This window comes from Hemiscyllium ocellatum, chromosome 1 (assembly GCF_020745735.1).
Source record: "Hemiscyllium ocellatum isolate sHemOce1 chromosome 1, sHemOce1.pat.X.cur, whole genome shotgun sequence".
Taxonomy (NCBI): Eukaryota; Metazoa; Chordata; class Chondrichthyes; order Orectolobiformes; family Hemiscylliidae; genus Hemiscyllium; species Hemiscyllium ocellatum.
In genome coordinates, this window is record NC_083401.1 from 66,633,153 (window position 1) to 66,657,623 (window position 24,471).

At 40.2% G+C, this 24,471-nt stretch overlaps 1 protein-coding gene across 3 annotated transcripts in view; it reads left to right on the plus strand.

The window, feature by feature from the left end:
* Nucleotides 1-24,471, plus strand: part of setbp1 (SET binding protein 1) — a 308,361-nt gene that overhangs the window by 280,528 nt on the left and 3,362 nt on the right. For 2 of the 3 annotated variants that reach the window (XM_060821651.1, XM_060821616.1), the window contains exon 4: nt 18,681-18,842. The exons of the other annotated variant lie outside the window; for it this stretch is intronic. In XM_060821651.1, coding sequence (XP_060677634.1) covers nt 18,681-18,842 — 162 coding nt within the window. The remainder of the gene's footprint in view (nt 1-18,680; nt 18,843-24,471) is intronic. 3 annotated transcript variants of the gene reach the window in all.

A 24,471-nucleotide genomic window follows, 5' to 3' on the forward strand; every position in this document is an offset into this window, starting at 1 on the left:
CTATTTCTTTCAAGATATGGGTATTTTTATCAAGAGATCTTCTGGTGCCATTTCTCAGTTTCCTTGAGATGGCAGAGTTGGAATGTCACATTAACTCGCTATTATCCTCCTGATGCTACTTCAGAGTTTGAGAGAGAATTCCAGAATATTAACCCTGGCTATCCCTAAGTCACTTTAAGTTAATCCAAATAGTTAACATTATAAACAAAAGCATTAGTGCTTGAAAATGCTCTGTAGACCTGGCTGCCGGTTCTGCACTTCTGGAGAAGGGTCACTGGATCTGAAAGATTAACACTGCTTTCGCTCCACAGATGCTGCCAGAACTGCTGAATTTTTCCAGCGATTTCTGTATAAATTTCTGATTTTCAACATCCGCAGTTCTTTGGGTTTTTTGTTTGTTTAGGGACTGACATTATACTGCAATACATGATGCCTTCGGCACTGTTCACTGTTCAAAAAATGGAGCCAGATCCAGGTGGGCAGGAACACAGTATAGCAGTCTGTCAGCTGCCAAAATGACAAATTTGAATTGGGAGGGTTAGGGATTGGGAGAACTGTCTGCCTCAAATGATTTATTTAAAAATGAATTACTTACATTTGGCTGCTTATCAGTAGAATCACAATGATAGCAATTTTACCACCAGCCACGCTAAATTCAAGCATAGAGTTCCTTTCATTTATTATTTTAGGTAGAAGTAGCAGTGAGTAATTCAGCACAAAATCAAATGCTTGATAATTGGCATCCTGGGTCTCTAAGTACATTATCAGACGCTATCAATCAAAAAGGTAAAACTGTTCCGCTTGCTGATTGCTTCGCCACTGCAACTATTCTTTTTCTCCAGTGAACCCAAACCAGCTTTGCTTCTTGTAGTACTTGCGTTCCAAAAATTTGGATTGTGTATATAAATTGCTGAGCTGGATGCCTAACTAGGTCACTCAGACATTCATTGCAAACATTTGATTCTGTATTGAAAGCTGACTTCATTGGAAGTCTGTTATTCAATGTGGGCTTTCATCAGTGAGTGGAATGAACAACTTTGGTTATTGCATTCAAATATTATTTGCCATTGACTATTGTTTGTGTTATGATGCTAAATCATTTGAACCATAATTTCAGCTTGCAATTCCCAGGTATGCCAAACGCAACGTGATTCAACCATTCCACAAAACCCACCAACTAAAAGCAAGCCACTTGTCATTCAAACTTTTACATTCTCGTGACATCCAGATTAATCAATTTTGAAATGTATTTGCAGTTGGAATATGAAACAATGGAGGTAGAACTGGTCATAGCGGCCAGTCCTTAACTCCATAACAATTTATCGCTGGCTTGGAGATGAAGCTTTGGCACGGGAATTGTGAAAATGATCTCACAGTTTGTAAAGGAGAAAGCATCTGTTGAAATGATGTTGGGGAAACTTCTGGCCTCAGTAAGGGTATACACACTGGTCTTAATTACATTATTGGATTCAATCTTCACCTTTAAAACTAGATCCCATTGGGTTTTTTCAGATGCCCTATTCTCTTGCATTAAAGAGCACGTTAAGTTCAAAGCAAGGTGGAAAGGTAGTGAGATCAGAGAAGTTAAGTGACTGGCCTTACTTTAACTGGCCTCCTGCCTGGTTTCCGTGAGAGCCAATGTCTGATGGTGCACTTTCAAATGATTGCATTTGTTTCCCAGTGTGAGTCTTACAGTGTCCACGTAAGCCAGTAGCCTCATGCTGAGCTGCACATTCAGCATGTAATGACTTGGGTAAAATGGGCTACATGTGCTAAGTGATCAATTGAATTGCTTTTGGCCTGCATTACACAAGATGGTGAATGTGGCAATTCAGTATGTAATTCAGGTTTTATTCCTTAAAGAACCTATGATCGAAAGGGTCTCTTTCAGTATGCTTTTCCTCACATTTTCTATCTGCCGAATTACAAATTGAACATGTACTCCCACCATCAGCGACAAACAGTGGCAGCACTCAGCAAGGTTCCTTTAACAGCACCTTCCAAATCTGTCAGTCCTCTCACCCAGAAGGAGAAGTGCAGCTGATGCAAGGGAGCAGCACCACTAGCAAGTTCCCCTCCGAATCACACGCCATTCTGACTTGAAACTGTCACATCAGTCACTGTTGTTGGGTCAAAATCATGGAAGTCCTTTCATAACAGCATTTTGGGTGTGTATGCTCTCTATGAACTGTCCAAGTATAAGAAGACAGCTATCCACCGTCTTCTCAAGGGATAGGCAATAATTGCTGGCTGAACCAGTGACAGCAACAATCCATAAATGAGTTTTTAAAAGTCAACAAATTCAGAGTTAATTTGTATCATGACCTCCACATCACAGGGACAACGTATTGAGTGATTGCAAATTCTGCTTCCTCATTCTATCTAAATGATAAGGATCGAGACATTATTGTAACTAAGGTCTGACTGTAAGTGTAAGAGCTGAACTCTCACTGAGAGATGGGGTGAAATCATCTGTATTGATATCAAGATTTTGTTCAACTGTATGATACCAAGAAGCCCTATTTAAAAACAGGTATCAGTGGGGACAAGGAGAATATTCTCCTTGGCTCGAAGGAAGGTGGTTGTGAATCACAGAAGTGTTAGCGTGCAGCAGGAAGTTATTTGACCCACCCTGTCTGCAGCAGCTCTTTGAATGACCATCATATCTTAGTGCCATTCTCCTGCTTTTCCCCATACAGTTGCACATTGTTTCTATTTAGATGATCATCCAAGGCCCTATTAAATGCCTTAATTGAACCTGCCTCCCAAGCTTAATGCATGCTAATCTTAGTATCTTGTTAATGTTAAGTACCTGGGATCCTGGTGCTGTGAGGCAGTAGTGCTAACCACTGAGTCACCGGAGGCGGCACGGTGACTCAGTGGTTAGTACTGCTGCCTCATAGCACTAGTGTCCCAGGTTCGATTCCAGCAACTGTCTCTGTGGAGTTTGCACATTCTCCTGGTGTCTGCATGGGTTTCCTCTGGGTGCTCTGGTTTCCTCCCACAGTCCAAAGATATGCAGGTCAAGGTGAATTGGACATGCTAAACTGCCCATAGCGTTAGGTGCATTAGTCAGAGGGAAATAGGACTGGATGGGTTACTCTTCGGAGGGTTCGTGTGGACTTGCTGGGCCAAAGGGCCTGTTTCCACACTATAGGGAATCTAATCTAATCAAATGGTCTATCCAACGCATTGCTCCTCTGCCTTTATAGGGAGCATGTACCATCTTGGTAAAGACAGGTGCAAAATATTAATTGAATACCCAAGCCATGACCCTGTCTGCACTTGTGGTGGTGGTCCCTATGCCTTTTAAATTTTACCACTACTTTACTTTTTACATGTGTATAGAAGACTTTGGGATTCCTTTTATTGTTGGCTGCCAGTCATTTCTCAAAATTTCTCTTCGCTTCTCTGATAAATTCTTCCACCACCTCTGAGACGTTTGCATTCCCTTGGTTCTCTATTTGACATCTGTCATAAACATACTTTTTCTCATGTTAACTTCTGTCTCCTTTGTCATCCAGGGAGCTTTGGAATGGTTGGTGTACCTTTCTGTTTGAGGGAATATGCATTGATTGTACCCAAATCATTTCCCTTTTGAAGCTCGTCCATTGCTCAGTTACAGTGTTTCCCTTCCTTTCAGTTTATCCTGTCCCGCTCCTTTCTTGCCCATTGAGATCAACTGTCTGCCAATTGATTTTTCTTACCTTGGTTGACCATTATCATTCTCTACCAACAGCGTAGTTATTATGATACAATGACCACTGTCTCCTAATTGTTCCTCCCACTACTTCTTCATTCACGGTGGTTTACTGCTATCTCACTGCACAAGGAACCCAGATTGGATTCCAGCCTTAGGTGATGGTTTTTGTGGCATTTGCATATTCTTCCCATGGTTGCATGGGTTTCCTCCGGGGACTCTGGTTTCCTCCCTCAATCCAAGGATGTGTAGATTAGGTGGTTGGCCATGCTAAGTTGCCCAGAGTGTTCAGGGATATGTAGGTGAGGTGCATTTGTCAGGGGTAAATGTAGAGTAATAGGGGAGGAGAATGGGTCTGGGTGAGTTACTCGTCGGATGGTCGGTGTGAACTTGTTGGGCCATAGGGCATGTTTCCATACTGTAGGGATTCAATGATTCTATGACTTATGGGATGTGGGCATTGCTGGATGGACCAGCAGTCCATTGTCTGTCCCTGTTTGCCCTTGAGAATCATAGAGTCAAAGACATGTACAGCATGGAAACAGACCCTTGGGTCCAACCCATCCATAACGACCAGATATCCCAACCCAATCTAGTCCCATATCCCTCCAAACACTTCCTATTCAAATACCCATCCAAATGCCTCTTAAATGTTGCAATTATACCAGCCTCCACCATTTCCTCTGACAGCTCTTTCCATACATGTTCCACCCACTGTGTGAAAAAGTTGCCCCTTAAGTCTCTTTTATGTCTTTCCCCTCTCACCCGAAACCTATGCCCTCTAGTTCTGGACTCCCCCAACTCAGGGAAAAGATTTTTGCCTATTTACCCTATCCATGCCCCTCATAATTTTGTAAACCTCTATAAGGTTATCCCTCAGCCTCCATCGCTCCAGGGAAAACAGCCCTAGCCTGTTCAGCCTCTCCCTGTAGCTCAAATCCTCCAATCCTGGCAACATTCTTGTAAATATTTTCTGAACCCTTTCAAGTTTCACAACACCTTTCCAATAGGAAGGAGACCCAGACTGCATGCAATATTCTAACAGTGGCCTAACCAATGTCCTGTACAGCTGCAACGTGACCTTCCAACTCCTGTACTCAATACTCTGACCAATAAAGGAAAGCATACCAAACGCCTTCTTCACTATCCTATCTACCTGTGACTCCACTTTCAAGGAGCTATGAACCTGCACTCCAAGATCTCTTTGTTCGGCAACACTCCCGAGGACCTTACCATTAAGAATTAAACTCCATCTGCCACTTCAGGAGAGAGCAAGGGAGAGAGAGAGAGAGAACCTGCATAGCTACTGTCTTTGCTGTTTGAATTTATGTATCGCTGGACATTGGAGTGCATCTGGGAAAATTAACAAACAGTGAAATTCACAATTGATCTTGGAGCAACTGTTGGGTGAAGTTCACAGTACAGAATCAGATAATTAATTGTTATTTTAAGTGTGGCCGACAGAGAATCTGCAGTTGTGAGTAGAGTGGGTTATTTCTTGATTATATGTTTTTGGAGACATGTCTCTTGATGAAACTTAAAATATAAGCCATAACTATTAATTTAACCTGAGGCAGTGTTTGTAGAGGAATAAAACGGTGTTACTTTCTGAGTCTGTAGATTGTGAAGGAGCAAACATGACCTTTAATAGACTGATGTGTACTTCTTGTCAGATGTGAAAGCATGAAGAGAATGTAAGGGTTACTGTGGATTATATCTGCCATAAATGCTGTTGGCTGCGAATCTTATCAGATCAAATCTAACAGAGAAGTTGGAGTCTTTTGCTTCCTTAACCAAGTATTTGTCACCATCACATCATATGTTAGTCTGCACCCATACCTCCCCATTTTATTGAGTATACTTCCTGCATTCATACTCATGCACACTAACTCTTTTTATTCATTTATGGGACATGGGCATTGCTGGTTGGCATTGTTGTCATTGAGAAGATGGTGGGGAGCTGCCTTCTTGAAGCACTGCAGTCCATGTACTGTAGGTTGATCCAGACTGCTCTTAGGGAGGGATTTCAGAGTTTTGACCCAGCAACAGTGAAGGAACATTGATTTTCAAGTGGGTATAATGTGGATTGGAGGGGAACTTGCAGGTTTGCATGTAACTGCTGCCCTTGTCCGACTAAATGGAACTTTAATTTAAAGTTCATTACTTATTCCCCCAACTTCACCTGTTAACTTGTGCTTGTGCTGGCGATCTGTCCAAGTTTTGTGCACCCTGGAATGCTTTTCTAATTCTCTCTTGACTCCCACACAACTGCCTAGCTGTTTAAAACATTCCTAATGATAGCAAAAATGCACCGGAAGGAACTGTGAGAGTCCAACCATTGGACTTGTACAGATCCCATCATCCCTAGAACCAGCCCTGATATCCTTTCTCCTGCACTATCTTTCCAATGTTCAATCATCTGTCTTATACTCCAATTTCTATACTCACTTATACATGACGCTGGGAGTAACTCAGAACTTTTGAGGCTCTGATGGCTAATTTTCTAATTAGCCTCTTAAATTCTGATTGGAGGATCACATTCCCTTATTGTACTTAAATGATTGGTACTAATATGAACCATAACCTCAGGCTGGTGCACCCTCCCAAGAAGAATGTCATGCAGCTGTTCTGTGACAACTTTGATCCTGGCACCAGGGAGGCAAAATATCATCCTGAAGCTCCGGAGAAGCATCTGGCTGTTCCCCTAACATATCCCATATCACTATTGCTCTTCCTTTCTCCCTTCTCCTTCTTCCTTTCCTGTATAGCTGATCCACAAACATGGTACTTACTACAGCCCCTTGAGGAACAAGTGCTGTCATCAGATTCTAATACAGAAAACTGATTTGTGAGCAAGACCCTAAGGACTCCTGTGGTTGCTTCCTGTTCTCTGGATTTTCTGGCAGCCACCCTTTTCGTTTCTGCCTCCAGGTCCTTAAGCTGTTGAGAGACAGCTCTCTGAACATGCTAACCACATAACTCAGCCTCATAGATGTGCCCCAACAGTGACTCCAGCTGTTGCTTGGGCATCAAACCTGGAGCTGAAGTTTCTGCTACTGGCAGCACTTCCTGCACATCTGGTCGTTTCCTATGAAGGAAATGTCTTCCAAATTTCGTTGGACAGTGCTCTGATGCCATATCTTTACTTCCCTTGCCTTAATATTATTCTGCTTTATATAACTTGAATTACTTTATATTAGCTCTGACTTTTCCTTATTCCTGGTGTTTCTCAGTTAAATCTAAGTGTAGCTGCTTCTTTAAAATTTTGTAAATTTTATAGCAATGTAAAGACAGTCCAAATAAACTTGCTGGACTATAACCTGGTGTTGTGTGATTTTTAACTTTGTACACCCTAGTCCAACACCAACATCTCCAAATCGTCCCTAGTAGCAGTTTCTTACTAACAAATTAACCTGTGATAAGGAAGAGTTGAAGAAAGGAAGCATCTGCAGCTCACCTTCATCAAGCTCCCCACACCATTTTACTTATAGTAACCTTAACTGAAAGCCCCTTTGCCCCAAATTCCAACTTTGACCCAGTCCACAGACATACTCACCTGGTGTTTGTCTCCCTCTCATTGACTGTGTGCCTTTATTTTATGAGACCAGTCATCACAACCCCAGAACATCACTTTTGGCATTCCTCAAGATACTGTTCTTGGCCCAATCATCCTCAGTGGGAACAGGAGTAGGCCACTGTCTCCATAAGTCTGTCCTGCTATTCAATGACCTCCAAGTCGATATACCCACATTGACCTTACAGATCATAGAAATCTATTAATCTCAGATATAAATTTATTAGGCCTGCAATCAGTTGGCATTTGTTGAAGAGAATTCTACCACCATTTGTGTGCAGAAATGTTTGCTGATATTACTTCTGAAGAAAGAAACACAGAAATTGCTGGAAAAACTTACCAGAACTGGCAGCATCTGTAGAGAGAGAAACTAAGTTAACATTTTGAGTCCAATGACCCTGGAACTCCCTGCCTAACAGTAGTATAGAGATAATAGCAATGAGCTCCACATCCTGAGAATAAACTTTTGAAAAGTCTGTGATTTTTAAGCAGGCTGAATTTACAAATAATAGGTATGAATACAGAATGCATCTGTATTGCTTTGACTTTGTGGAAGGTTACTAAGTTTAAGGTACCAAAGTTGGACAACCTGGGACCATTGTGTAGACTAAATTTTAAAGTATCATAGTGACAACTAGTGGTTGAAATCTGTATTACAGAAATTATGTTCAAGCTTATCTATGGTTTCCTAATACAGAATGTAATAATTTAAAGTCAAATGGTTTGGGGCAAAAGAGATAATAAGTGATGGGAAAGAGTGTTTAATATCTGTCAGAGTAATAATCAAAACTTGTGAATAAATCAGCTAGAAACCTAGTTAACTAGACTAGTAAGAACATTGGTATTTTAAATTACATTTCTCATCCTCCAGAGATTCCACCATTTTGGACGTGCATATACAGCGAGCAGCTGACTGCTGGCGTGTCTTTGACTGATGTTAGTGAATCAGTTCCCAGCTGTGTGATGGCCTGATATGGCAGATCCCCAGAGGATGGTGATGTAGGGTTTATGCAGCAATTTTGTACAGCCTGAAATGTTCCCAGTTTGGAAGCTTCCCAGTCAGAGAGGGAAGGTAGAGAATCAGACGGGATGAAGGTCATTGAAACCAAGAATCATAGGATATTGTTGTTATTATTCGGCATGAAATTGGTGTGCTAAGGTGAAGCAGTTTAAAATTCCAAAACTGGGTCCTCCTGGTGACACATGTCAACACTGTTACCCAGCTGAGAGGAACACATCCTCCAGATCTGCTCCTTCTTTTGAAGTGATTTAGCTGTCATCTGAAGTTAAATTCTAATAACAGCTTTTTTGAAGGATATGTCAATGAAGAGAGGTAACTCAAACTCAAGGCCTTCTGTCTGGCATGTTGAATGATCACTACATGTGCTTATGCTTTTGATGAAGGACTGCCAAGGATGATAACAGAACTGAGTGTCAGTTTTTTTTTCTGAAAGGGGAACGAAATAGAGTATACAGACAAGCCATTAGAGCACTTCAGACTTCAAAATGAAATGTTGCCGACAAGCCTGAAAACTGTCTGTAATGATATCATGCTAACAGTTCACACAAAGCTAATTTGAGCTCAGAATATCTTCTTTCTCAGCAATTTCGACTAGCATACAGAATTAACTGCTGTTTATTAAACAGTACATACTAAATTAGTACAGCATAAGGCTACTTACTTAATTTCCCTATCTGTCAAAGGTATGTTTTAATGCATTTGTAAATTTACTGCATAACACTGTGTAAAAATACGCTGCTGTGATTAAAAAAAGAAATAATTGGATTGCAGCCAATATTCATAATGAAACCAGCAGACTTCATCCAAACTGAAGAAAAATGGATTCTAGGTATATAAAGATAATACTAGCTTTCCTTTCCATGATATGTGTCATGCCACTGAATTGTTGCATCTAGACTGAGGTCTAGAAATTCTAACATGCAATTATTATTCAAGTACAAGTATTGGAGCCACAGCTATTTAAGAGCCACTTAACATTATAACTCATATTTGGCTAGTTTGAACTTATAAAAGTGTTGAAGGGAGTATTGAATGTCATTAGTAAGATGCAGGATCCAAGCATTAACTAAGCCAAGGCATGAATCACAATCCTAAAACAGCAAAGTACTGCAGATGCTGGAAATCTATACTACAAACAGAAAGCATGGGAAATACTCAGTAAGTTTGGCTGCATCTCTGAAGAAACAAATAAGAGTTAATGGGTAGAATTTTCCAACTGTTGAGCAGCATGGGCAATAGCAAGAAAATTGGGAAAACATAACAAGGATGGAAAATTCTGATTCTCAATGTTGAGAAAATAAGTTCTGCATTTCCCCTTAAAATTTACAATGACAAGTTCTGAATCTTGTGAATAAGTGTTGACTACCTTATTTCCATATATTTGCATCTCATTATTAGCCAATCTTGCTTCATTTATATGCAGCTCGAAATTTTCCCATCTACTGCCAAGAAACTAGATGGTGCCAATTTCTGATGTGAAAGTCCCTGAAAATAACACTTAGCTAAAAATGGGAAAACTCACCCGAAAGTTTCAGGTCAGTGACTAATATTTATAGTCACTTTGCAATTCAGAAGCTATAGCTGTTGTAACACTTTTTACAGAATAGTTTTCCTGTGGAACTCCATTGAAGAACTGCTGCATCAAGTCAGCAGAGATCGATTTCATTGTCTGCCAAGAAGGAAGATATGAACACTTGCTACCAGGCTGGATAAGTTGCAAGCAAATTAAATCACACATGCAGTCTCATGTGGGAATGCATGACCCAATACTTGAAATATTAAAGAGAAATATGAAAATGACAGTCAAAATGGTTTTATTTCAAACTGATTGTTGGAATTTGAATCCTAAAAGCTAAACATAGCTGCCAGGAAAATTATGTTTTAGCACTTTTTCAAAAACGTGAAGCTTAAGGGATGAAGAGCTTGTTTATTTTTAATAAACGCATGGGATATAGGCATCATTGCCCGTCCCTAGTTGCCCTTGAGAGGGTAGGTCGTTTTTGAACTGTTGCAGTCCATGTGTTAATAGTACAGTTTTATTTCAGCTCTTACCATTCTCTGCAGTTTGGCAGGCTCCATAAATCTATACATCAGCCTTGTGCTGGAGTCATGGTTTTCTTCCCCAAAGTTACAATTTCAAAACATCAGCAAGCACCCATTTTACTGAAAAATGAAAGTGATAGTCACAAATATTACTCAAGTTTCAGTAAGATCACCTTTCATTCTTTTAAACTCCAGAGTATAAACCCAACTGGGTCAACCCTTTGTCATAACACGGTTCATTCACATCAGAAGAGGTCTAGTGTGGCTCCTCCAAGCTGCTTTCAGGACAAGGATATCCCTTATAAGTAAGGTGATTAAAAGAGTACTGTGATCTAGTATAGTCTCACCAGTGCAATTCTCACTTGTAGCGTGACATTTCTACTTGTATATTCCTTTCCCTTTGCAGTAAGTGGAATTAATTTGGCTTCCTAATTTCTTGTGCTCTTTTTGATTGAGGTACAAGAACATGCCAATCCCTCCGTACTGTAGTAGTCTCTCTCTGTTTAAATAATATTCTGATTTTGTACTGTTCCTGCCAAAGTGGATAATTTCCTATTTTCCCACATTATACACCATCTGTCAAATGTTTGCCTACTGACATGACTTGTCTATATTTCTTTGCAGATGCTTTGCATCTTCCTTCCAATTTACTTTCTTACTTGCCTTTGTATCATCAACAAATTCAGCCACAATGCAGCCTGGCCTGAGACATGAGTATAGATCATAATTAGTTGGGATCCTGTGCTGATCCCTGAGGTACTACACTGTTGAAAATGACCTATTTATCCTGTTAGTTAACCAGTCTTCTATTTAAGCAAAAATATGTTTCCCAACCCATGAGCTGTTATCTTGTGTAGTAACATTGTACATGGCACCTTATCAAATTCTTATTAGTAATTAAAATACAGGTAGTTCTTCTATATCGCCATGGTTGCATTCTTATGCAACCCTGCATTATAGTCAAACCGAGCTTTAGAAACAGTCCTTAAAGAATTTTAAAAGTTTGCACTTCAGAAACAGTGTCCCTAATTCGTCAATTGTGTCACGACGAATTTGTGTTAATGAAACATGCATTATAGCTGAATAACCTGTACCTTCATTCTGCTTGTTCCTTTTTACCTAGATTGTTACATTCTCAAAGAACTCTTCCATAAACCATGTTGCTGTAATTTTCTTACTGCAACCTAATGGATTTTTTTATTGACAGATCTTAGGCTAACTGGTCTGCAATTTTGTACTCTCTGTCTCCCTCCTTTCTTGATGACAAATACAGAGGAATGGTGGTGTCATGGTAATATCACTGGACCAATGCTACATAGGTCCATCTGGTGTTAGGCAAGAAGGAGATTGGCCAGCAGTTCTCTGAGGCAGAACATCCTTCTCAGATGAGGACAGCAGTCTCAATTAATGCATTGCCAAAACAGCCTCAGGGTATTAAGTCTATTAATAGGTTTGATTGTGACTGACTTTTTAAAGTCAGAGTCACAGTGCTCTGTGAAAAACAGTATCATGTTTCTGTAATTGCTATCGTATATTCCTTTATTTCAATTTGTGCTATCAATTCATAAGTCTTGTTGTAGACACTTTGTGCATTCGGGTAAAGAATCTCAAGTTCTATATTTTTACTATTTTCCCCTTCATGGTACCTATTTGCATTTTTGTATTTGTTTGTACAGACTAAACTGCTCATGCTCTGATTTACTGCATTATTGCCTTGAGCTTCCTTCTGACCTTTACAAATCTGCCCTTGTATCAACCTCTCCCCAATTTAGCCTAACAACCCCTTTTATAGCGTTAACAATGGCAAACCTGCAGTGGCCCAGTGGCTAGCACTGCTGCCTCACAGCACCAGGGAACTGGGTTTGATTCCAGCCTCGGGCGATTGTCTGTGTGGAGCTTGCACATTCTCCCAAGTCTGTGTGGGTTTCTTTCGGGTGCTCTGCTTTGCTCCGTCAGTCCAACAATGTGCAGTTTAGGTGGACTGGCCATGCTAAATTGTCCATCCTGTTCAGGGATTTGTAGGTTGGGTGCATTAGCCATGGAAAATGCAGGGTCACAGGGACAGAGTGGGATGGTGGGTCTGCATGGGCTGCTGTTCAGATGAACAGTGTAGATTTGAAGGGCCAAATGGCTTGCTTCCACATTGTAGCGATTCTGTGCTTTAAAGATTGCATGGATGAACTGCAGAAATTATTCATTCAAAAATAAAATGGATAAGGTGGCCCAATTATGGTTAATAAGTGAAATTAGTAAGAGTATTTGATCCAAGGAAGGGGCATACAAATTGATCTAAAAATCTATTGATCTACAAATCGATCCACATACCTGTGGATTGTGAGCAGTTCAGATTTCAGCAAAGGAGGATGAAAGGATTGATTAATGTGGGGAAGATAGAGTATGAGAGTAATCTTGTCAGGAACATACAAGCTGATTATAAAAGCTTCTGTAGATGTGTGAATTGAAAATGATTAGTGAAGACAAGTGGAGCTTCCTTACAATCAAATGGGGGGGAAGTTATAATGGAGAACAAAGAGGTGGCAGACAAATTAAACACATATTTTGGTTCTGTTTTCGCAAAGGAGGACATAGATAATGTCTCAGAAATGTTGAAAAACACATGGTCTAGTGAGAGAGAGGAACTAAAGGAAATCAGTATTTGTTGGGAAATGGTGTTGAGGAAATTGATGGGATCAAAGGCTGAAAAATCCCCAGGGCCCAACAACCTACATCCCAGAGTAATTAAGGAAGTGGTCTGAGAAATAGTGAAATCATCTTTCAAGATGCTATAGACTCTGAACCATTTCCTAAGGATTGGAAGGTAGCTAATGTAACCACACTATTTAAAAAAGGAGGCACAGAGAAAGCCGGAAGTTATAGACTGGTTAGCCTGTCATTGGGAGTAGGAAAATGCTGCAGTGCACGATAGAAGATTAAATGGGAGAGCACTTGGAAAACAGCAACTGGACTGGACACAGTCAGCGTGAATTTACAAATCAGAAATCATACTTGACAAATCAACTGGAATTTTTCACGCCTGTAAATCGTGGAGCTGATAAAAGGAAATGAGTGAATGTGGTTTACTTGGACTTGCAGGATACATTAAATAAGGTCCCACATAAGAGACGAGCAGGTAAAATTAAGTGCACAATTTGGAGGTAGTGATCTGGCATGGAGAGAGAACTAGCTGGCAGACAGGAAACAAAGAATAGGAATAAATAGGTTATTTTTCTGACCGACAGGCAGTGATTAGTTAGGTACCATAGGGATCAGTGCTTGGACCTGAGCTGTTCACACATTACATTAATGATTTAAATGAGAGAAATAAGTGTAATATCTCGAAGTTTTCAGGTAACAGGAAGCTGGATGGGAGGGTAAACTGTAAGGTGGATGCAGAGATGCCTCAGTGAGATGTGGACAAGTTGTGTCAGTGTCAAAAGCATCACAGATGAAGTGTGATGTGGATAAATAAGAGGTTATCTATTTTGGTAGCAAAAACATGAAGACATTTGATTATCTGAATGGTGATAGATTGGGATAGAGGGAGTGCAACAAGACCTGAGTGTTCTCCTACACCAGTAACCGAAAGTATACGTGCAGGTGCAGCAGGTAGTGAAGAAGGCAAATGGTATACTGACCTTCGTAGCGAGAGGATTTAAGTACAAGAGCAGGCTGTCTTCCTGAAATTGTACAGGGCCTTGGTGAGAACACACCTGGAGTATTGTGTGCAGGTTTGATCTCCTTATCTGAGGATGCTCTGACTGTGGAGGGAGTGTAGTGCAGGTTTACCAGACTCATTGCTGGGTTGGCTGGACTGACAGTTAAAGAGGATTGGGTTTGTTAGGACTATATTCACTGGAGTTAGAAGAATAAGGGGGTAATCTCATAGAAACTTATAAAATTCTAGCAGAACTAGATTTGCAGAAAGGATATTTCTGATGTCTGAGGAACCCAGAATCAGAGGACACAGTCTATGGATATAGTGTAGGCCATCTGGGACTGGGATGAGGAGAAATTTATTCGTCCAGAGAGTGGTGAGGCTATGAAATTCTCTGCCATAGAAAGTGGTTGAGGCCAAAACATTGAATATTTTCAGGAAAGAGTTCGACCCACTTTTTAGGGCTCAAAGGACCAAAAGAAATAGGAAGGAAGCAGGAACAAGCTACGATTTGGATGATCAGCTGTGAGCAGATAGAATCGCAGAGCAGGCGCAAAGGGTTGAATAGCCTACTCCTGCTCCTATTTCCTCTGTTTTGGTGTTTCTAATTATATAATTTGCTGGTCTCAGAGCCGTTCAGGTGAAGGGTACCCGTCTTTATTGTGGATTTTGTTAAGGGTTACACATGTAAAGTTTTGGTATCAGGTTAAGTTGAATTAGGGATTATTTAATTTTAGTTCCTTTTATCAAGTCTGTGTCTACTTACAAGCAATGCTTGAATTTTGGAACCAGCTGGGATGCTTCTCAGCTGCAACAAAGCCCTGAAGTTGTTCTGGGGAGAATTTCTTGAGGGTGGACTCATGGCCTGAACATAGGATGGCTTTTCCTTTCATTTCTGAAGTCTGCAGGCAGAGGAAGGCCGAACCTAGAGGCTGAAAGAAAAAGAACATAGTTTGCTGTGTTTAAACAAATAATTAAGTTCTGCTTGTGGGGAGAGAGAAATGGTGTATTCGAGAGAATCGGCATGGGCCGAGAGAGAAATGCAGCCTCTGAACTGACGCGAAGGAAGTGGTGTCGATTTGGTTGCTAGGTTTTGGTATTAAAAACAGAAGAAAGGGAGAAGACAGCTGAGACGTGTACTAACAGACCCCAGAATAAGTGAAACTGCCTTCCAGAATAGGAGTATGTTTAAAAGCCCATTCTGGTGGAAGCTACAGCAAAAGAAAGATTAAGCTAGGTTAAGTCAGTTGGATTGAATCTAAGGAAGAAACTTGTAATGTTGACAATATTGACCCGTATGTTCTGAGGAGTGGCACTCAGTCTCAGATTGCCACTCTACTCCTACTTTTTTCTCCCCATGAGCAGTGAACTCCATTTTTCTGTCTAGCAATTCTGATGCCACTGCTTCAGAAATGTGCGGCATTCACGAAATCAAGCCATTGTCTGGTAGTGCAGGATAATCAAACCAGGTCCCTTTTTTTAATAAAGCAGTGAAGGATGATTAAAACATCCATCAGCAAAGCCAGTCACTTTGACAGCAGCGGTGAAGGGATAAGCATATAGGTAAGGGTGACGTTCTGTGGCAAATGGTTAAGGGGGTGGGGTGCTACCTGTAAGCAACCATTCCAAATGCCAGCACATGCCTGCTGGCGTGTTAACCAAGGAAGGAGTCAGGCCATTTGTATATCTATGGCATTCGTAACAAAGAGCTTTGTTTGAATTCCGACTAGATCAGCGAATGGTTGAATCATGAGGTGAAGGTAGAATAATGGAGCAAGAGAATGAAAGTCCTCTTTTCAGGACGTTGCTTCATAAATCAAGCATCTAATGTGACCGCCCTGTGTAAGTATATATTGTCATAGATAAATCATTTGTGAGAGTTGTTTTTTAGAGTAAATGGCTTGCCTAAGTCTGTGCCATGGTTCAAGAAAGGTTTTGGTGATTGACAGAAGTTTAGGGCAATCTCAGAAGGTTAATAGGCATGAATGTGGCACTGCGTGTCAACTCGAGCTAAATGTGAGGGAACTCCACCAAGTTACCAATGTTACTCATTTGAGCAGCATTAAATTGCTTTACATAGATTGTGTTTCATACTTCATGATCTATATCCAACGTTTTCAATGAGAGGCATTCTTTACGAGCTGTTGTTCTCTGTGGAAGTTTCTGGTATTACATTGAATAGTACACCTCCAGCAATTTCTCAAACAGTGGTATATGAATGTAAGCCATTTTCTTTATTGCTACAGTCTATTGAAGAATAAAAGCTGGTATTCAGAAAAATGTTCCATCACTTTCATCCCTTATTTTATTTCCAGAACAACTAAAGTATTAATTAAATAAGGTGCAGTATTGATGAGGGAATGCATTTTAAATCGCATTAAATGAGCAACTTGGGCCAAATCAAATCCCTAAAGGTTAAGAAGTGCCCTTATGCATCACATTTTTATGCTAAGTAACAAATGAGTTTGATAACTCTGAATGTTTGGATAATCAGCGTGTATTTTCAATAACTACTTATCAGCTCACAGACAGGCAGCTTATCTCTCAAATCTTGAAACTGAATCACTTTCACAATTTGAAGGGAAGAATTAAAAATCAATCATTGTTTTATCATAATGGCTATTTAAGATATGATTGATAATTACATGCTGAAAGACATTGTCTTTAAAAGACTGGAAGTCTTCTGTGTGGTAATATCTGTTTACATTGTATTATATCATTCAGTTTGGATTCATCCAGAGTCTGTCAGCTCCTGAAACCATTACAGCATTGGGTCAAACACTAATAAAAGAGTTGAATTCCAGAGCTGAGGAGTTACTGCACTTGACTTCATGGAAGCATTTGACTGAGTGTGGTCTCAATAAACCATTGCAAAGTGCCTTTTCTACCCGCAATGCTGCTTCAAAGTGTGGCCAACCTCGAGAACAGGATCTGGACCAGATGGGCCAGTGGGCTGAGGAGTGGCAGATGGAATTTAATTCAGATAAATACGAAATGCTGCATTTTGGGAAAGCAAATCTTAGCAGGATTTATACTCTTAATGGTAAGGTCCTAGAGAGTGTTGTTGAACAAAGATACCTTGGAGTGCAGGTTCATAGCTCCTTGAAAATGGAGTCGCAGGTAGATAGGATAGTGAAGAAGGCGTTTGATATGCTATCTTTTATTTGTCAGAGTATTGAGTACAGGAGTTGGGAGGTTATATTGCAGCTGTACAGGACATTGGTTAGGCCACTGTTGGAATATTCCTATCAGAAAGGTGTTGTGAAACTTGAAAGGGTTCAGAAAAGATTTACAAGGATGTTGCCCGGGTTGGACGATTTGAGGTATAGGGAGAGGCTGAACAGGCTAGGACTGTTTTCCCTGGAGCATTGGAGGCTGAGGGGTCACCTTTGAGGTTTACAAAATCATGAGGGGCATGGATAGGATGAATAGACAAAGTCTTTTCCCTTGGGTTGGGGAGTCCAGAACTAGAGGGCATCAGTTTAGGGTTAGAGGGGAAAGATATAAAAGAGTCCTATGGGGCAACATTTTCACGCAGAGGGTGGTATGTGTATGGAAGGAGCTGCCATAGGAAGTGGTGGAGGCTGGTACAATTGCAACATTTAAAAGGCATTTGGATGGGTATATGAATAGGAAGGTTTTGGAGGGATATGAGCCTCGTGCTGGCAGGTGGGACTAGATTGGATTGGGATATCTGATCGACATGGACGGGTTGGACCGAAGAGTCTGTTTCCATGCTGTATATCTCTATGACTGTATAACAGCTGATTCTAATTGAAGAGATTGAGAAGCTGCACTAGGTGGTAATAAATCAGAAATTGCCTTGCCACGTTAGATTTGGCTTCATAAGATCTCATGAAATGAGAGTCATTGTTAAGGTTTCACCTGGTCACTGTGCTACCACCTCTGATGGAACCAAACATACCCAGAGATGGCTGTGGAGGAATATGGAACATTGCATGAAGATGTGATGGCAATGTCAGGCCTGTTGCTTGACTGGTCTGTAGGAGAGCTCTCATAGTTTTGGCACAAGTTAGTGAAACCTACATGGTGAGCTTTAGTCATTTCTGGTGATCAGGTTGAAATCAGATGGTATGATTGGATTTGTTGTCATTTGACTTTTGTGTTTTGGTCTGGCTCAACTTCAGTTCCTCATTAGATCATTTCAGAAGGCAGGTGAGAATCAGTTACATGGTTGTGAGTCTGGAGTCCTAAGTAGACTATACCAGGCAAGAATGGCAGATTTCCTTCCCTGAAAAGACACTGGTGAACCAATGTTTTTTTTAACCACAATCTGAATTTTCTATGTTCGTGAGCATGATTAATGACACTAATATTTTGTTACAGATTCATTACTTGAATATTAATTTCCCCAATCTTTAATGATGCATTTGAACTCATAACTCCAGTCTTGGGCACTGGATTAACAATGCAACGCTGTCACAATTATATGACCACTCCCATTATTAGTCATTTTGGTATTGTCATCCCAACTGAAATCAGTAAGCCCATTTAGAGATCAGATGTCATGTGGAACATGCCTAATCAGAATGTTCTATATGAGACAATAAACTGACTAACTTTATCCCACAGTACTCGCAAATTCCAAGCCAAGAACTACTTTGCCACTTTTTCCTGGCTTTGAAAATATCGGTGTTTTATCGTGTGTTTTATTTTCTCCCATTAGGTTTAATAAGCTCACACTCCAAGCTGGACCAAATGATCTTGCACAAAAATGATAGTGGCCTTTCCATTGTAACCAGAAAGAAAGCTGTTTCTACTGAAAGTGTTACAGTCTCAACTTTGGCATCATCTCCCCTACCTTCCCCATCTCCATCGTGCGAATCAGGTTAGTTGAGAGTGTTAACAACAATTGCAAGGTCTGCAGAAATGCTTAGAAATTTGATTTAACATCCAGTGTTATTATTTAAATTCTTGCAAGCTAAGTTATGGCTCCCTCCGTTTGCTGACTCATGAACTATCAAACAATGTTGGTCAACTTTAGTGGTTGGAAGCCAAGCTTTATTCATTCTAACCTGCGTTCATTTGTGCAAATACAAAATTGAAACGCATAAGAATTTGAGTCTGGCTTCAAGCAAAACTTATAAATGAACCAACTGTCTTTACTCAGCGGGTTGTGAGTTCATGGAATGCACTGCCAGTATCAGTGGTGGACTCTCCCTCTTTAAGGTCATTCAAGCGAGCATTGGATAAGCATATGGAGGTTATTGGGCTAGTGTAGGTTAGGTAGGCTTCGGTCGGCGCAACATCGAGGGCCGAAGGGCCTGTACTGTGCTGTATTTTTCTATGTTCTATGTTCTATGAGTTGTACAATATGGAAACAGACACTTTGGCCCACCTCATCCATGCTGACCAGATATCCTAAATTAATTTAGTCCCATTTGCAAGCACTTGGCCCATATCCCTCTAAACCCTTCCTATTATTATACCCATCCAGATGCCCCTTAAATGTTGCAATTGTATTAGCCTCCACCACTTCTTCTGGCAGCTCATTCCATACACGCACCATGCTCTGCATGAAAAAAGTTACCCCTTAGGTCCTTTTTATATCTTTCCCCTCTCACCTTAAAGATATGCCCCCTAGTTCTGGACTTCTCTACCTCAGGGAAAAGACCTTATCTACTTATCCTATCCATGCCCCTCATGACTTTATAAACCTCCATAAGGTCACCCCTCAGCCTCCGACGCTCCAGGGAAAACAGCCCCAATCTGTTAAGCCTGTCCCTATTGCTCAAATCCTCCAACCCTAGCAACATCCTTGTAAATCTTTTTTGAACTTTTTCAAGTTTCACAACATCCTTCCACTAGGAAGGAGACCAGAACTGCATATAATTGTCTGCACTTATGTATTTCAATAATAGTTCAGTGGTTAGATGCAATTGTATTATTATTTAAGAAGTAATGAGCAGGACAGGTAATCAATCCTCCATCCTGTTTTTCTCGTGACTAATAGAGCCATGCTACTCACAACAATTCAAGGTTCAATCTGTAGTCCACAGAGGCCAACCACCTGCAAAATTCCCATGTATTCCATGAAGCTATGAATCAATTTACTGAATATTTGTATCTGTAATTTCAAGTCCAGTATCTCAGCAGGGCTAGTTCTTTATTGAATGACTTCATCAACACAGCTGATACTAGTAGAAGCCTGGTCTACATGTTCATTGACTGATTCAAGACATTTGTCATCAATTTGGTTGATCAAGAGTGTTAAATAACCTGAGGGGTGAACCGTCGCAGTTACATTGACGTCACTGATGTTGGTATAGTCAACTGGCAAAGCGTGTTTAATTGAACATTCCTGCCATACATTGAAAATTGGTGAAAGGCAGCTTGCATTTACATAACACCTCTTATGAACCCAGAACACTAAAAACCCATTTTAAGCAATGACATTCTTTTGAAGTATGGTCTCTGTTATAACATAGGAAAACATAGCAGTCAATTTCTGTGCAGTGAAGTCCATATAGAGCACTGTATGATAAATAGCCAGGAAATCTGTTATTGTGACTTTGAAGCATAGGATAAATGTTGTCCAGGGCAACAAAGAATAATCTTTAGATTGTGGCATGGGATAATTGTGTCCACATGTGTGGGCAGGTGAAAGGCTTCATCTGAAAATTAAAACCTCCAATTAGTTCAGCAGCCCCTCCAATCTGCACTGCAGTGTCAGACTAACTAACAGCATGCGAGTCAGTGGATCAGATATTCTCATCTCAGGGTTGAAACGATTTCAGGGTCCTGCTGGGACCAAGTTGCAGAAGTCCCAACAGATCCTGTTTTTGCCGGGAGGAGAAGTAGCTGGAGGCAATTGCATAGGAGGGAAACTCGAACACAGCAGGGTGGTTGGAATTGAATTGCTTTAATTGGCAGTCCTTCAAGTGTATATTAGTCAGAATTGGTTTTTGTTGGTAAAAGTTCAGTAGAAATCTTTGTTGCATTTTCCAAGGGCTAGTATTATGACTTTATGAATGATTGGCTGAGATGAGAAAGCTAAAATTATTTCAGTAAGTTCATAGTTGGAATGAAAGTTTCAAAGTGCTATTGAAGTATTAGATGTCTTTGACATGGGCTCTAAAGAGAAGATTGCTTGTTTTTACCTGGGATAAATCATTTGAGGAAATTTTAAATCTTTCAATGGGTTTCACGAATAGGAGTTTTTCTGCTATCTAGTTGAGGTTTTTATCACAAAGTGGTAGCATGCTGACCTCTGAAGCAGAAGATCCAACATTCAAGTCCCATAGAAGGACTTGTTGGCCATGGAAGGTGGATTTGTTACATGGTAAAACAGGTTATCAGCCTTTAGATCCTTCTGACAATGGGACAGCTAAGAATGTCTTAGTCAGCCATCCTGGACAAGGCAATACCAAATGGTATGATCCCAGCTGGACTATTGGACAGGTCAGGTTCCAGAATGAAGCTTGTCTTGAAAAGTCATAACTTTATTTTCTTTTAGGTAATTATTGTGATGCTTAGTCACATGATTCACAAAAACCACACATTTTCTCTACCTGTCATCAGTACATTTTGTCTCTTAATGGTACAAGGATTCACCCAAGTCCAAGCACATGTGCGCAGTTGCATGATTTCTTTAGCTAAAATGTTACTAGCTCGGGAATGACTTGCTGACATTTTAAAACTAACTTTCATAGAACTGACCAAGCTCTCTCTGCCTCTATTTTAAATCCAAGAATTATAATGATATGTACATATTATGCACATTCCATCACACAACCTGCTGTGGTACTTTATCCATAACAGTGGACTATCCAGTGCAGGTCCATGGCCTTACCTTCAGAACTGAAGATGAGAAAAAAAGGCAAGCATTGAGCATGAGGCTGAGCTTATATTTTTTGCATCTCCATCTGGCTTTCGGGTTGTATACCTGGTGTAGACTGAGTAAGTGACAATGAAGGTGGCATGGGAATACAATAGGAGAAAGAAGATTATAATCGCCCATGAAGGGAGGGTGGGAACTGAGAGGTGAGGGTGACTTAAAGTGCCAGCGAACCAAGCCATGCCTTTTGACAACCTGTCTTAGTACTTACACCACCCAGGATCTGTTTGTGAGGTCAATTGTTGTAACTCAATCATGCTCCACCTCTCTGGAACAAACATTGGGTCCAACGGGGCCCTTTACACTGAGGCACGAATGCTGAATCATGGTTTCCTGCAAAGCCAGCCTAATGTGTCTGTTTTAAACATGGACTTAAGAACTTATACAGCAAAAGCTGACAGAATGCATATGGACCTTTTTATTTTTTAAAACACTATCAATATCAAATGAAACACTGCACATAATTACAGAATTTAGGAAAATATTAAGTAGGAATATCATTATTCAATTGTTCTTATCTTTGTTGATTATCACTGTCATGGTATAATGACAGTTTGACATGAGAACATTTTATTATTTCTCAATTTTAAAAATATTCACATGGCAGTTCATCCTTTGACTTAGGACTCTGTTCATTATGCCCTGACTTCCCCCAAGTCAGAATAACAAGAATTCAGCCTTTAGCCTTTAGCCATCAGGACCAGTGTTCAGTTTTCTTGAAGCCATTGAGACCTGTTTACATCTGTTTACCACAAGTCTATGAAAGGGACTTTTGTATCAATTAGCGTGATCCAGTCTGAGCTGCATCTCTACATCCGATATGTTGGGGGAACACAGAAAAAACTTTAGAAGTTGTCTTAATGAGAGAATGGAAGTTTTCTGAAAATTTCCTGTCAATAAGAAGGACTCCTTTGAAAGTCCTTGTTTTCTCAGCGAAACTTGTTTTTTTTGTGGGAGGAAAGAGATCGACAAATGAAGCCAGCTGTTCAGTTAAACTTGGAATAAGTTGGTGGGAATCTATGCAGGCATGCTCAGGCTTTAATAATGATAGTAATTAAGCAAGACTGAAACATGACCTGTTTTGCATGAAAATGACTACATTCCTATATTTTTAAGTGATGCATGTTTTGAAGCAGTGCTTAATACATTTAGGCAGTATTGTTTTAATTAAAAATGTTAAATAAAATACTAATGCTTTTCACTGTCTTTTTACTCTTGCTAGCAAACAAAATTCCCATTCCCTGATTCCTAAAGTTCTATGAATTACCCCCCACTCTGCCCACAGTCAGTGCTACAGACGTAGAAGTGGAACATCATTATGTGACGCTGCTGCTAACATATTTCGTGTTGGGTGGCATGGAAAACATATTGTGCATTGATAACGCCTGAAATAGTGCAATGACTTTGAATAATGTGCCGCTTCACATCAAAGAGCCACTGCATCCCTTTTTGCATATTTACTGACAAATTCAGCAATTAAATATAAAACATTTGAGCTTAATTTCATAGAAGTGCAACTTGTGAGAACATAAAATAAACATGAATAAGAAAATACCATCAAAGCTTTCAGCAGCCCGACTGTCCCATTGAAGAGTCCAGCTGCATTTTGAATGGCTACAGTGTTTTGACATTTGATATCCCTGTCTGGCAGATTCCAAACCTTTATCATACATTTGTCTACAAAAGTGTGAATGCTGGTATTATAAATTTGCATTATACGATTTCTAATGTATGCTGCAGTAACGTGTCTTCCTTCCTTATTTTGAATCTGTCTCCTGGGATAACGTTATCAGTATCAAAGCTCTTTTAGATAACGGAGTGGCATTTATTTTACTGCATATACAGAATTTATACTTTTCCAATCTTCCTCACGGAGAGTGATCAACATATGAAAAATATTTCCACATAGAATTGTAGATGAGATGCAAATACTAAAATTTCTTTTTTAAAAAAAAGCTATGTGCAGACATGAAGGTACTGTGAGATTTTCTGTGCAGTTGAATTAAGATAATTGGAATGGCTTCACTCAGCCCTGATAATTATTGAGTTTTTATTTTAGCTTGTCCTCTTAGAATCATAGAGATGGACAGCACAGAAGCAGACCCTTTGGTTTAACTGGTCCATGCCAACTAGATATCCCAACGCAATCTAGTCCCATTACCTTCCTTTTCAATATTATAATTGTACCTCTTGTGAACATTGAGAGACACATTTGTGAGCAACGGTTAAATCATCTCAAAGGTTATCACTTTTGTAAAGGCATCATTCTTCAAGTTCTCACTCCTCATAAGTTGCATTTTACAACCTCCTGCCACATAGGTTCTTCAGAGGGGTGAGATGTAAAATATGCTATGCCTGTTGAGTCTCTTAACTTACCAGTCATTGTCCACTCGAGGCTCTCAATGACCCACCACTGTCATAATACACTGAGAAGTGAAAGGAGAGCAGGTGTAAGAAACCATTCCTTCAAATAATTGTCAGGAATTTGTGAAGGAAGTGGGTACACCATTTGGGGGACACAAACCCTCTCCACTACCTCCTCACCTGGCCTCTAAAATCGACTACACTCAAACCCCTCACCGCAGCCTCAAAATTCCTGTTTCCCCTCCCTAATCCTTCC